General features: G+C 41.7%; 1 protein-coding gene across 4 annotated transcripts; it reads right to left on the bottom strand.

Annotated features, from left to right (window-relative positions):
* Window positions 1-316: 316 nt before the first annotated feature.
* On the bottom strand, window positions 317-13,274 carry larp4aa (La ribonucleoprotein 4Aa). 4 transcript variants are annotated; one of them, XM_030733624.1, is made up of 17 exons: window positions 12,709-13,274; window positions 10,406-10,523; window positions 9,924-10,082; window positions 9,116-9,200; window positions 8,868-9,004; window positions 8,666-8,769; window positions 8,453-8,563; window positions 8,304-8,357; window positions 7,999-8,208; window positions 7,145-7,248; window positions 6,934-6,975; window positions 5,201-5,443; window positions 3,807-3,858; window positions 3,541-3,699; window positions 3,304-3,437; window positions 3,016-3,217; window positions 317-2,810 (listed from the first exon to the last, which is right to left on the bottom strand). In XM_030733624.1, the coding sequence occupies exons 1-17, from the start codon at window positions 12,823-12,825 to the stop codon at window positions 2,418-2,420; spliced, it is 2,424 nt and encodes an 807-aa protein (XP_030589484.1). In that variant the 5' UTR covers window positions 12,826-13,274; the 3' UTR covers window positions 317-2,417. The 4 variants fall into 4 exon arrangements, with proteins under 4 accessions (XP_030589484.1, XP_030589483.1, XP_030589486.1 ...); XM_030733623.1 differs by having other exon boundaries at window positions 7,145-7,251; XM_030733626.1 differs by lacking the exon at window positions 6,934-6,975.
* Window positions 13,275-14,348: the final 1,074 nt, after the last annotated feature.

A 14,348-nucleotide genomic window follows, 5' to 3' on the forward strand; every position in this document is an offset into this window, starting at 1 on the left:
AGTCACATTTTACCAATTCTACAGTACACTGAATATATTTTGATTTCAAATGATGTTCAATTTTCAAAAAGTAAAAATAGCTACAGTTCAGTCTATAGTTACATAGGAAACATGTTTTATAGTGTATAAAAACTTGTGTAGATGATGTTTGTGCACAAAACAAAACACAGCAGCAATAAATGACACTGGAAAGCCAAATCAAAATAATTTATTTTTGGTGACATTTCATACAGTTCTAAGGTTGTGTCTCAAACACTTGGTTGATCCATTACTACATTTCCATTTGCCACCCCAACCCAAATTAACAGAAAATAACCCAAACATATTGAGAGGGGGGGGGGGGGGGGGGGGGAGCAATTCCTGTAGGTATTTGCAAGCCTGTCAACATCAACCATATGCTTCTAAAATGATTTCACATTACTCGTGAGCAAGAATCTTTTTAAAAACAAGTTAGTGCATTTCTGTAATTATACTAAATCACTAGCTGCTCATACTTATTAATGAAAGAAAAAAAAAAAACCCAGCTCCAGTGATTGGATACTTGTTTACTGCATTACTAAACCCAAAGTCAATGCATCAAGTATTTTCTCTCAGCTGACATCTTGATCAGTACAGAAATGTCATATGCATGGTTTTATTTTATGTGATTTCACACAACTTTGGGGAAACCAGCCTACAAAGATTGGGAGAAAAGCACTGCGCATTAGAATTAAAATAAATAAATTTAAGAAAGCAATACATACAGTGAGTCAAACTTCAAATTCTAAGTCAACCTGTTTGTTTTCCAAAACTTAGAAAAAAAAAAAGAAAAAAAAGAAAGAAAAACCAAACAAAAAACAAGAAAAACGGCAAACTCACCCTAAAAGCACAAAACAATCTGGTGGATACCTGCTTTCAAAAGTCGTAAATTTTGTAAATTCCGTAAATTCAGTACTAGAACAATTACATTCTCCCACACACATTTCTAGTGAAGGGTTATTACAATATAGCATAGGTAACTACACCGCTACAGCTTTTTCAAAATCCAGTTTCACTGGGCCAAAAGTCTCCCCAAAGATTACATTAGCAGACCGCATCAATAAAAATCTAAACTTTATCCTAGCACGCTATAATCGCAGGCAGCTGGCACATAGCACGTGAAAATATTCCAATTTTCTTTATACCCACAACTTGGCTGCCTGATAGTAAGTAGCTATCATCTTTAGCTAACAGCACTCAGTCTATTTTTATTTATTTATTTTTTTGACATTATGCCATTGTTAAGAACAAATTCACAGATATAAGCTTAACCTGGATATCCCGTGATGATGATGTAGAAAAGCCAAACCTCATCTAACCAACCAGGCGCACCGAACGGTCAACCCTTAGCATAAACCTATTCGTTTTTTCCTCACGAAAACGTCACTCTACAACCCAAAACAAACATGTAAACAGAGAATCTGACTGATGATAAACATGACGATATTCTGAAATCATTGAGAGCAGGTAGGCTCGAAACAGATAAAACTCAACGTGAAAAAACTTTGGACCAGGCTAGCAGGTTCACCGTGGCTGACGGGCCAGTGAGCACCCCCTCCCCTCACAAGGGAGCATCTGGGCTTCGAACAAAAACCACACATCTGACCGCAGCGCACTTCAACAGCCTCTGATATCTGACAAATAGCGTTTAAGCCAATCATGAACCAGGATCAGAATACCACCATAGAACATAATTCATTAATATACATTAGAAGACCACATTGTCCAGTTTCAGGACGATTCAGAATCTCTGATGTAAAAAAAAAAAAAAAAAAAAAATTCTCAATTTCATTACATCAGTGCAACAGCACTCTGTAGCACTTCAATCATTTAGCTTAACAATCAATGCATACACAGACATCAGTCAACCCTTCAGTCATACTTGCAAACCTAAGCACACAAGAAAAAAAAAAAACTGATGTCTCATTGCGTGTTAGTGATATCTTTGTATATGTACATGACATATGCATGTTATTTTCTTCTTAGTGCATATTGTTCTTGCAGACCAACATCTATTCTTTAAAAGAAAAAAAAAGAACAAACAAAAAAAAAGGTAGAGGGCCATTTACAAGGCCCAGCATCCCACCTTTCCCTAGCAGAGCACAAATCAACAACCTCCAGGTAAGTCACACTTAAAATTCTTTTAAGTACATTTCTGGAGGCCAAAACAAGTTTTTGTTTCTTTTCCAATCGCTTGTCAAAGTTCTTCAGCTGTCATTTTGCCCTTAAGTCCTGGATGTCAGTCTCATTGCCATTTTGAAAGCCTCTCTTTGGACATGATCCAGGGGGGGGGGAAGGTGGCTACCATAATTGTTGTTGCTTTTATGTTATTCATTTTTAAATAATTATATATATCCATGTATATATTCATACAACTTTTTTCTATTCATAGCAAGTTTTTACTTTGGCGATACTGGTGGGATGTTCTGCTCTTTTCCAGTGTGCCTGTAGCCTCCCTGCGGGGAGCTGCGACGGGCAGGGGGAGGGCGCCTCTGATCCCGGAACTTGAGGCCCCCGGTGCCCCTGGGGCCATTGCTGCGGTGGTAGCCTTGAGAGTCACGTTCACGTGGTGGCCGGCTCTCCTTGCATTCCCATCCCCCCTCCTTGTCGTGGCCTCTCTCGTGCTTGTCTCCAGGACTACTGCTGGAGCCCTGCTCCTCGGCCTTGTTCACGCGAAGTTCACGTAATGGCTGGCCCGATGCGGTGCTAGGGGTAGCTGGGGCAGGGGCTGCAGGGGGAGGGTCCTTGGGTGGCCGTTGGCACACTTCGGCGTAGCTGAGCTTACGGGGCTCCTAAACAAAAATGGGTGGGGGTGGCGGAGTAACATTTTTAAGACGGGTAAAACAAATGCTCATCTTTACATTAATTTTTACAGTCCCTCTGGTCAAACCCTCAGATCTCATAATCTTGACGCTCACTGGGGTAGGAGTGAAAGCTCTAGACTTTTGGCGAGGGGGGTTTAAAGAAAAAGAAGTGACAACAAAGTCAGATTCTCACCTGTGCAGTGGTGGGAACAGCAGCTGTCGCAGGGGCCGCCGTGCTGGGTGTCGCTGGTGTGGAAGCAGCAGAGGTCTGAGGCCTGGAGCTAGGCACAGGCTGTGTGGAGGGGATGTTGCCGGTAGTTTTGACAGGTGTGCGTGGCGTTGCCTTTTGAGCTGGAGGTTCCACCCGTTCAACCCTCTTCTCCTGACGAGCGATACTATCAGGACAAGATGTTCAATTAACCAGCGTTTTAAATTTTAATCAGAACAAAATATGCTCAAATTAAAATTGAGACAAGCATACCCAGGTGCTGAAGGTCCAAGTGGTTGAGTAACAGATTTTACTGCTGCCAGGGCAGGACTTATGACAGCCACGGCTTCCTCTGTGACTTGGCCTGAACTTGGACTCACAGTGGCTTCTTTATTGGCTTGTTCTGCCTATAAAAAGCAAGGGGCATGAACATCACACTTGTCAGGTCCTCATCTCAGTGATCCTTTCTGTGCAGCATTAAGTGAGAGATTTGCAAATCCGTTTCCTCACCTTGTCCCTGTACAAACCGCGTACAACATCCGACATTCGGTTTTCTAACACTGGCTCCCCCTGTGTACTGACCACACAGCCCGGAAGAGGAGGGAAGTTGGTGGCAGCCAGGTCAAAGTTGGGTGGTGAAACCTTGACCTCTGTTAAGGGTACAGGCCTCTGAGAAAAGGAATTAAAAACAGAGCCAACAGACAGAAATATCATTAGATGGTTCACGCTTTTAAATACAATATACACATTTTATGGCCACAGAAATTGTTATTTACCGTAATTCGTTCTTCTTCTCGCCTCCTCCGAGTTCCTCTGTAGGTTGTACGTCTGAAAGACAAATAAATAATCAGCAAATAGTGAATAGGCAGTCAAAAGTCAGACAGTGCATATAAATGTTCTAACGCGGCAGTTTTCAAAGTGTGAGGCGCGCCTCCCCTAGGGGGCGCCAGAGCACTTTAGAGGAGGCGCGGTGCGAGGGAAAAAATAAACCGGGAAAAGAAGCTATCTGCTTGCTGTCTACTGATGTGAGAGAAAGAATGGACAAATTTTTAGTAAAGAAAAAGGCAGGGGAGACAAGCTCTGGCGTAAGTAGAAAAATGAAAAAAGGGCGTATTTGCCATACAAAGGCCCTGATAAAATAAGTAAAATGGGAGGAAATGTTTTAAAATGTTCATGTGTTAAATTTCATTCAGATAAAGTGTCATTTTAAAAGGTGAGATGGTTCTAAAATAAAAGCAATTAGAAGGTGTTTTGTAGTGGCATTTGTTTGTGTGTGGGTTGATTATTGGGGGGGGCGCAGCAGGCATTGTGCTCCTTGGAGGGGGGGGGCTCACCCTTTCATAATTTGAAAACCCCCGTTCTAATCTATTAAGCATGCAACAGCCAAAAAAGCTCATTTCTCCTCTCCTGTTTTATAACTACATCATCTGATGTTTACACACTCCATTTACACATAAAAAAAATATTTGAAGCAACAAAATATGTCTTCAAGTACAGCCTCCATTTGGGTAACAAACAATAACAGAGCACATGTGCAAATAGCTCATTCACAAGTGCTGCTGTCTGTGTAGATTCTCAGTCATCCAGGACATGGTGGTCACAACAAATTTAAAAAAAAAAAAAAGTTACTGGACTTCCAAGAGTTGAAATGTTCACATTTTGGTCCAGGAAGACAGACTGAGAGGACTAAAAGAGACCATCTATATCCACTGAACACCCATCATTGAACAGAGGCGGTGGCTTATGACACTAAGCTTTCAGCCACCTACAAATGCAGGCTTGAGATCCCATCCAAGATGCCTCAACCCCCACTCACATCTTACTTCAGGTGACTTCAATAGGGTGGGGCAAGGTCTCTCAGTGGTTTCACCTGAAACCCCTGGTGGTTGTTGCTAAATCTGGCAACTTAAACTTCAAGTTGATGATTAAACCTGTAAGTGGAGTGCTTAACTCCTAATTTGATTGTTTTATTTCTATCATTTTTTAAAACTATAATTTAAAATCAGAATCCAAAAACCTACCTACCCAGTGAATGAATACTTAAGTCCAGGTCTTTTCACTGATCTGCTTAAACGCAAGTAATCATCACAACTTATCAAATCCTAATCCACGAGCAGCAGCAATAACAGTCAAGAACAGGTGTAACCGGTTTGAAATTGGTATGGTTTACCTTCCACGTCCAGCCACGCCGCTGTCGTCGCTGGGGTCCAATGAGGAAGAAGAAGAGGAGAGGTGCGAGAATGCTGAGGTCAAATCAGTGGTTGTCTGGATTGTGTTAGTAGTGGTGACGGCGGCAGCAGCGATGGGAGCAGGAGGCTGCGGGCTTCGCAGTCCAGCCAGGCTCTCCAGTGGGATCGGTGTTATGGATGCTGAGGTCACTTCGTTTGTCCTCACCTGGGGCTTCACGTGGTTTCTGTTGCCGTGGAGGGAAAGTGAAGATGAAGGTTACTATTCATTTAAAATGTTCTGCAGACATAATGGCAACCAGTGCTTCCTACTGAACTTAATTTTCAGTTGAGGTGTCAACTTATCCATACTTGGTCCATGCAATATGTTCTGTTCAGGATTTATATTTTTACACATTTACCAACATTTAGTGTTGAAAATCATACAATACACAAGGCGACATTATACTACGGTGTTCCAAACAACTTTGTACTCTTCAACAATATAATTCTGTGTCCAGAGCCCTTGGAAGCTGTTCAGCAGCTATTACAAGAACATTAATCCAATTTGACGATAAGATGTTAAACTACTGTATGATCCCAAAATTTAAGATTGCAGTGCACCTTACAAATGGTGCACTGCAATCTGAGGTAAATAGAGGAGAACGTAACCCTATACACAGAATTTTAAGTGTTGACAGTAAATAATTTTCTGGTGAAAAGAAGCTAAACAGTTAAATTAGTTCAAAGGAAACACTGGTGGCACCAACCAAAACCTGACAAATTGCAAGGGAAATGAGACAACATGCAGACATGCAGGTGGTTTTGTACTATAATTGAGGTCATGATTGGTTGAAGCAGCTGAAATTCTCATGTCAGAATTACCATGTTTGGCTATCTGCAACCAATCATTACCTCACTGAGCAGACCCGACAACACCCCTCAGAGACCTGCCAGGATTTGTGCCACAAATAAACTTTTTAGATGGTGTATGATTACCACGAGTTCACACAGACTGATCTTCACATCAGTCTTTGACCCTCAGATCTCATAATCTGAATGCTCATTGGGTTGGGAGTGAAGTACCTGACTTTGAAAGAGTGGAGAGAAAAGAGAAGGGGAAAGAAGAGAGAGAAAAAATGAAGAGGAAAATGAGAGAACCAAAGCCAGTTCTTTCATCCCATGCTTTCCCTCTATGCGCATCATGATCTCATCACTGGGTCTGACTTATTTCTTTGTGAAGCTTCTTTTTCTTGGCATTAACAAACTTGAAAAAGTTGTCATCTCTTTGCACAAGATGTAGCGTATGAATTGATGTTGACAGCAGAGATGACCCTCGACTCAACTCCTGTCAGCATTTCTCTGTTACAGAACATGATGACAGTGAAATGAATGAAAGCAGCAAAAAAAAAAAAAGGGAGAAAAAAAAAAAACTTACACAACAGATAGTTAGTTGTGATGAAGAGAAACTGTTACATGTAATAATATAAATGCAAAGAGGAGCTAAGATGGCCATAACTGTAGAAAGCCAGTTGCTTGAAATCAGATTGCAGCCAGCACTGATCAAAGGACATGACAAATCCAGGAGGCTCATAAAAAAGCACCAAACATTTAACACAACTATGAGAAAGAATATGGCCATAAAAAGTCTGCCTGACAGAAGACATGGGGGCCTGTTATGGATTTAATCAGAGATGAGAGAAGCAATGAAGCTCATCATATAGTATAACAGTGGTACCTGAAGGCATTTATTACATTCTTTCTTGAATAGAGGGGTACACTGTGGGAACAGTAAGAAGACAGGGAGTGAAGAGCGCCCTCTTTATCTTTAGACAAAACTGTATTGTAGATGATCTGATGTTCACTGTTTAACTTCATGCAAACAAGGACACAAGTGGTAAAACATTCTATGTTTATGCAAATAGACTCACAACAGAAGTAATCCTTACCGGCTTCTGTTGAATGGGCGAGTGATATTGAGAGAGCTGGAGCTGGTCTTGTAGTGTCCAGCAGAGCCAAATCCATTCACAAAGCTACTGTTGGGAAACGGAGCCTGCTCAAGGGGTATAAAAAAAAAAAAAAAAAAAAGGCAGCATTTACTAATCCTACTTAAAGCAACATTTTTGTACAGTTATTTGCTGTTTAGCTATCCTCAAGGAGCTGAAAATAAGTATGCCTAATGTAGAATGGCTTTAGAAGGAAAAAAAAAAAAAAAAACGAGCCCATTATTATGCAAAACATTGCGTATTTATGTCACTGACAATTCAGAATGCAAACCATTTCCATTTAGGCATCACAACAAATAAGGTGGCAATAACTAACAAGGGATTCTCCCACAGTCGAGGCACAACATGTCTTTCACTGTAGATTTCCTGCATTATATTTACGCGCTGAATGCTGGTGGTGAACACAGACAAAATTGTTTGAGGTGCATGACATGTGGCTCTCTCTATTTTTTTTTTAATAACACTTAGAATAGACATTATTACCCACCAAAATATAAAGTGGGAAACCTGGAGAGATGATATGGGCTTTATTTGACTATGTTTGTAAAGATGCAATTATTTCAATTAGTACAACATAGACATGGATAATTAGTCAGCAGGTGGACAATGATGCCTGAAGGCCTGTGATACAAAGACCTTCCATAACAAACAAATTACAATAAAAACAAGTGTTTCTTGAATTTAATATTAACTCAATTTTTTTTTAAGAGTATACCAAATTTGATGCTTTGCTTGTAGATGCTCTGACAGTGGGTTTGTGTTAGTCTCACAGCAGTAAAAAGCACAATCAATCTCACCAGAGGAGTTTCAAAGTACGGTGTGGGCGAAGGTGTCCAGGTGGGAGGTACGATGCCGTAGACGGGGTACTGCTGCTGGGGGTAGACGTGCTGCATGTAGAGCGGAGAGCTGTACTGGGACTGGCTCTGGGACTGCTGAGCGTACAGGCTGCTGTCCATGCTACGGTAGCCGTTCTTTGCAAAAAACGTGTTGATGGCCTTTATTCTGGCCTGTTGGTATGAATCAGATTGGAAAGAAGTATGAATCGGCATCAAGAGGCTTACAGAGGGGCCTTTCCAAAATGACCAGTTTTAATTTAACTCACCATAATGGGTTTTCCCTGAAATGTTTTTACTTCCTCTCTCAAGTACTTGTACGCCTGCGGGAGCAAAAAGAGTGTCAAAGGGCAATCAGTGAGGCTGCATTTCAGCTGAATACTTCAGACATGGTGAAGAAGAGTTTGAGCCACAGTACCTGTTGAGCATCTGTGTCTGATTGGAATGTGATGTACCAGTTGTTGTTGTGTGCAAACTCGACACTTATAACCTTTGGACAGTTGTCATTTTTGAACAATGACTCCACTTCCTGTGAATTGGATACAAATAATACTCTCACTAAAGGCAAACAACTACTATTTGTAAAAACAAGAGTCTTAATGGCCTGTTGTTCATTGCACAAATGTTTTACCTCAACAGGTGTGGTTTCGGGAACTTCTCTCAAAATGATAATGCACCGCTTGTGATTAGGACGCACTTTCTCCCCCTTCTCATCCACTTGTACCATAGGAGAAGCTGAGAGGGAGAGCAAAGTTTAAGATTATGTAAACTGAAGCAAATAACCAATGAATACACATTGTTTTAACAAGCACCATCCTCAACTTTTTACTTACATCTCAACACATCCAGAATGAGGTCCATGTCGGTGGTGAGAACCTTAATGCCCTCCATACTGGCAATAGTCCAAATAGGGACGAACTGATCGCTGTCCATCTGGGACATCAGGTACAAATCCTTTGAAAGGTTTTCTCTGGATCACAAAATGAATAAATAATTCCACATAGATTAGTGTCTCCAGTGAAGAGAAGGCTAATTTCCAAATTCTGCACATAAAACGGGGCTTTGGGTCCTAGCTTCTTACCTGGAGAAATAAAACTCCAGCTCTTTCTTCAGAGACTCTCGCAGATTCTCAGAGGAGACCGGCTGTTCTTCCGCTTTTGAATCCGCTGAGAAACATGAAAAGTTAGTGATGAGAAAAGTGACTGTGTTTTTTTGTCCAAAAATGTTAATGACATTCGTTTTCAGCACAACCTAGAATTTTTCCAAGACATATGTTGCAGCAGTTCACGTCACATGACATTGTAAGCAGCGACTGAAAAGATCCCACAATTCCTGATACAAATGAATCTGACAAAGTGTGAGTGAGTGGAACAGCAGTTATTTTGAGGTGACTTGTACTGCATTACATTCAGACTCTCACCCTGTGTGTGTACAACAACACCTTTATCTGTGACCTTGGGTGGCATTAGATTGCACAGGTGTAACTAAAACAGGAGCCAGTCGTTCCAAATTTCCACACTGTAGTACATGCTTAGCAACACAATTAATTAAGCCAGGATTTTTGTCAAGGTGGTAATTAAATACATGGTTAGGTGTGACCCAGCAGTCTTTTAGTTTAGACAGTGTTTCATCTGGCTGCTAGACAAATTACCCACAGGAGACAATAAAGCTTGCGATGCTCACATAGAAAGCATATTTACGAAGCAACACATGTGCATGAAAGCCTTGTGTTTAAGCTGTGGAGACATTTTATGGTATCAAATCACACAATCTGTCATCTCAGTGCTTTTTATGTCTTGAACATTTCCTGTACTGAAAAAGTTAAGACTAAATCTTAGCTGCAGTCACAGTCAGGGTGTGTGAAGATGACTGCTTGTGATGTGACTGACCTGAGGTCCCTGTTGTGGACTCAGCAGGGGAAAATCCCAACTCTGGAGGGTCCATTCCATTTACTGCTATCTCAGCTGTTGCTGTGGAGCTGCTGTTATCCAGGGCCGGGAATCCCACGGTGTACTGCTTGCACCCAGTAGACGAAGGCTCAGAATAACCTGTGAACAAGGTAAAGAGTCTGATTCAGAAAGAGATCACAGTCCAGTTCAAACATCCCCAGATCTCCAACAGTTTAGTTTTGTACTGTGTGTGTACACGAATAAAGTTAAGCTGTATACAGATGTTATCTAAAACAAAAAAGATTTTTTTTAAAAAAGTAGTAAGACCTTTAAAATTGTTTAAAACAGCACTAAAAGTGTTAGGAGTACTAAGTCAAAAAAAGGGGGAAATAATCCGATGAAAATCATGCAACTTATTTTCCAAATACTGAAGCTCTGTGAAGTGCATTAAAATCTGTTTTGCATATTCTATCATTTCTCACCCTCGTTGATGTCCGGGGGAGTCCAATGAGGGCTGCTGGTAACAGCCTCGCTGGAGGCCACAGGCATCTCCTGCCACACTTTGGCATTAGGGTTCAAACCAGCACCCTTAACGGTGACCTTCAAAACAGATAAAGCAGGATCAGTAAAATTCAGTTCTAAGAAATACTGAAAGCAGATTGATATTTATATCTGAGCTGAAGTGAGCTGTCAGTTGTCCACAATTGACTGCTGCCACTTAAGAGTTTACATTTAATCACTGAAATTTAAACAAAGCTTTATCCATTTAATGTTTTTGGTGGTTCTTCAAATGTATATCAAATGTAAGAAAAATTCAAATAAGGGCTCTTTTGCCTAACAAACGTATGACCATTTACAAACCTGTGAACTGAATTCTTACGAAGTAGAGTTTTAAATTTTATATATCTCAAAGCATGTTTGTCCTCCCACTGGCAGAGGTTTCAGAAAGGAGGATGCTTTCCAAATTACAGTCAATATTAGATGATTCTTCACACTCTCTTCACCTCATGCTGGACAGCCACAGGCGCACATTCAGCAAAAAACCTTATTCAACCACAATGCACCACAGGAAATCATTCCTACCTTTGACCGTCAAACTTTATAACCTCCCCTTATGACACCTGGACTATTTTAACTTGAAATAACTTGCTTATAGTAGTTTTAACTTTGGAATATTTAATTTAAATTTAACATGGCAGTTTGAGTGCCTTAGTTTTAGTCATTTTTAATTTATATTTTACATAGAGCTCATTTCTATCTTTCAGATTAGATAAAACTTTATTAATCCCTTTTTAATCCCTTTCATACCAATATTTTAAGGGAGTGTCTGTAAGAAAACAATTTCTGATTCTGACAAACATACACAGACAAAACCCAGGCACTGCTAACAGGGGAAAACAAAATCAAACTGAATTATGGTCTCCAACAAGACCATAATAGACAGACAAAGAAGCTGTAGACAGCCACAGCCAAATACAGCTATGCCTGCTGATTTTCATTGATCAAACTTATATTGACGGTATTTCGATGGCTGGAACACCTCAGTGACACATACCCACATAAGGCCTCATGATCCCCTGTCAACAAAAGCAGTCATTAACCCTGCTGACCTCAAGGAGGAGTGACTATAAAAGCTCCATGCAGCCAAAATATTTGCGAATGAGTAAGACTGTTCCATGTTACCAACAGAAATGTATTTGCCATGCATGTTATTCACAGATCTGATAGCAGATCAGGCTGTGGTCTGGCAGGAGAAATCCTGACCCTGCAAAGATCTGTGGCCAAGAATAGATCACATACTGACATATTAAGATCTGCAGACAGTGATCTTGATGTGAGCAAACTGTGGATTGTGCCTTTAATCTTGTGAAGAGTAGATGGCAGCTTTCTGCTAAACTGTCAAATTTACTTGACATTGTCACTTGCCACCTGCTAACAGATCCTGGCTTTTTTTCCCCGCAAAAAGCACTTGGCCTGACAAGAACAGCTGCCAGTGGCAGTATGCCTCAGGGCACTTCTCAACGATCACACAACAAAAATGGGACCGTATACCCACCGGAGAGGGCCTCTGCGGACATTTATGTGCCGTGCAACTTAACACATGGTTACAATGCACGCTTCTGTGTTACAGGCCACAGCAAGCCAAGCGGTGTCAGCTGACTGCGCTGCGCAGCAAAGGCCAGGTATTTGCAACGCATGTCACTGCGCTAGCTAGGTCTGCTAGCACCGCGATTAGCTCACAGATAACGAGAGAGTGAATGAACTCTCTCAATTCGGCCAATTATTGAAGCATCGATCACCCCCTAATGGAAAACACCCGAATCGGCGCTTGTCCGCTTCAAATATAACCGTCGTCATCCTATAGCTCTGTCAAAACTTAACTTACAGGCTAATGATTACTCAGCAAACTACTTAATGAGCTTGCTTGTTACAACGGCTAAGCTACAGTTAGCAGCTATCTGAATGAGCTGCGGTGAAGCTCCGGGTAAACCCCCCCTCCAAGTGTGTAAAAGTAAAGCCTCTACTGGCAGCGACTAGAGCAAGTAGTCGTGAAAGTGTCTGAGTCTTAAGCTGCTTTCACACAGAGATCACAGTCACAAAACCCCCAAGCAAAAACTCATACGCTCAAAGTTTCATTATTTGCTTTGTTTGGGATTATTTTAGATGTGTCTTAAATAATAAAGCTAACCACGCAGAGGAGGCGTGCTGTGCTAACAGATCTCCCTCTTAATGAGCAGCGGTCGCTTAGCCAGCGAGCTAACACGCTAGAGAAGGCCTCACTCACCATGCCGCTCGACCCTCCCTCGCTCCGCAGCGGAGCCTCGTCCTTCCCACCGGTCTTCGGTCCGGGATCAGCCTCCTCCTGCAGCAGCGGCGGCTCTCCGCTCTGGTCTGAACTCATCAGCCGCTCCTGACTCACTTCCACCCCCGTCGCGTTCTCCTCCCGGCCCCCTCCTGCCACCACCACCGCCGCCGCCTCTCCCCGAAACGCCGGCTTAGTTCAGCAGTCAGTCTGGTCCTCTGCTGCTCGACTCTGGATTGGCTAGCCGGCTAGCGGGTATGCTACACACTGAGGCTAGCGACCTAGCGTGCGTATGAATCAACGAAGCGGGCTAACGACAGCTAGCTCAATGAATCAAGCTCACACGCCGAGATACTAATGGAACAAGTGCTGCCAAACCATGACTCTCCTTAGACCGCGGTCCCCGCTGGCGTTTTGTCAAATATTACAGCACACACCGGGTTCGTGAGGCGCATTCCTAACCGGGCGACCGGAGCGGACACTGGGGACACGCACCTTTCCTAAGCGCAGGCACACAGTCCGCCGAAGTCCCGGCTGCCACCGCGAGGTCTCGGTGACCTCTACGACGCTATTTCCTTTTCCGGATTTACACTGTAGCTCTCTAAAGTAAGGTTGCATGCATTTAGATCTATTCCTGCTTTTTTAAAAAAAGTATTAGTGCAAGAGGTAAATGCATCTACTCTTATTTGTTGGATTATAAATCCACCCTATAAGATCCCAGTGTTATTTTAGTGATATATTTATCAGAGATCAAGAAGCTTAATTTACTTTCCTGATTTCAAGCCATAATAAAAATATAAACAACAATAATAATAATAACAATAACAACAACATTAAAACACACATGCATACCTTTCTTTTGCGGTAGGCCATTTCACCCTTCACGTGCATTTTCATGATTTAAATGACTCTTCTCTGCTGGGTAATGCGTTTAATGTTTATATACAGCCCGCCAACCCAATTCTCTGCAGTACAGGCTGACAGTTTAAGTTACCGTGCTGATTACATTGTGAAAAAGGCAGCGCACTTATTACCAGCAGGACTAATGAGTGGTTTATGACCTTTTGTGTGGCAGCAAAAGAAAAAGGAGAGCTGTGATGTAATCAGGTTTCCTGTCACCCTGGTTGAGATGTAATCAGGAACAGATAATTAAGATAAATTGAATTAACCCAAAAAGGGTTTTTTCAAAGATAGGTCACGTCATATTATGTTGGTAAATAGGCATGGCTTATTGGATTATCAGTGCTATGAATGAGAATGGCTCCAGCATTTATGTTCCATTCAGCAACTGGGGTTTTTGTGCTCTGCTTGATTAAAAGACACCTATACCTGCTTAGACTTACAGATATTTTACTGGATAACCATAAAGAATAGGAATTTTCAGAATTTTAATGTAAGTTTAAGACACATTACATTAAAAACGAGACTCAGATATCCTCCTCACCATCACACCACCACCAGCCTGAACTGTTGATACAAGTCAGGATGAGTCCATGCTTTCATGTTTTTACACCAAATTCTGACCCTACCATCTGAAATGTTGCAGCACAAATTGAGACTCATCAAGCTGTGAAACATTTTTTTCCCCAATTTTGGTGAGCCAATGCAAATAGTAGCCACAG

The sequence above is a fragment of the Archocentrus centrarchus genome, chromosome 7, assembly GCF_007364275.1.
Source record: "Archocentrus centrarchus isolate MPI-CPG fArcCen1 chromosome 7, fArcCen1, whole genome shotgun sequence".
In the NCBI taxonomy this organism is placed as follows: Eukaryota; Metazoa; Chordata; class Actinopteri; order Cichliformes; family Cichlidae; genus Archocentrus; species Archocentrus centrarchus.

Coding starts and splice junctions, on each gene's coding strand:
- larp4aa (XM_030733623.1), bottom strand. CDS start 12,825: ATGAGTTCAGACCAGAGCGGAGAGCCGCCGCTGCTGCAGGAGGAGGCT. Junction 8,770..8,867: donor CATTCTGGATGTGTTGAGAT/GTAAGTAAAAAG, acceptor TCTCCCTCTCAG/CTTCTCCTATGGTACAAGTG. Junction 5,444..6,933: donor AATGTAATAAATGCCTTCAG/GTACCACTGTTA, acceptor CCACGGCAACAG/AAACCACGTGAAGCCCCAGG.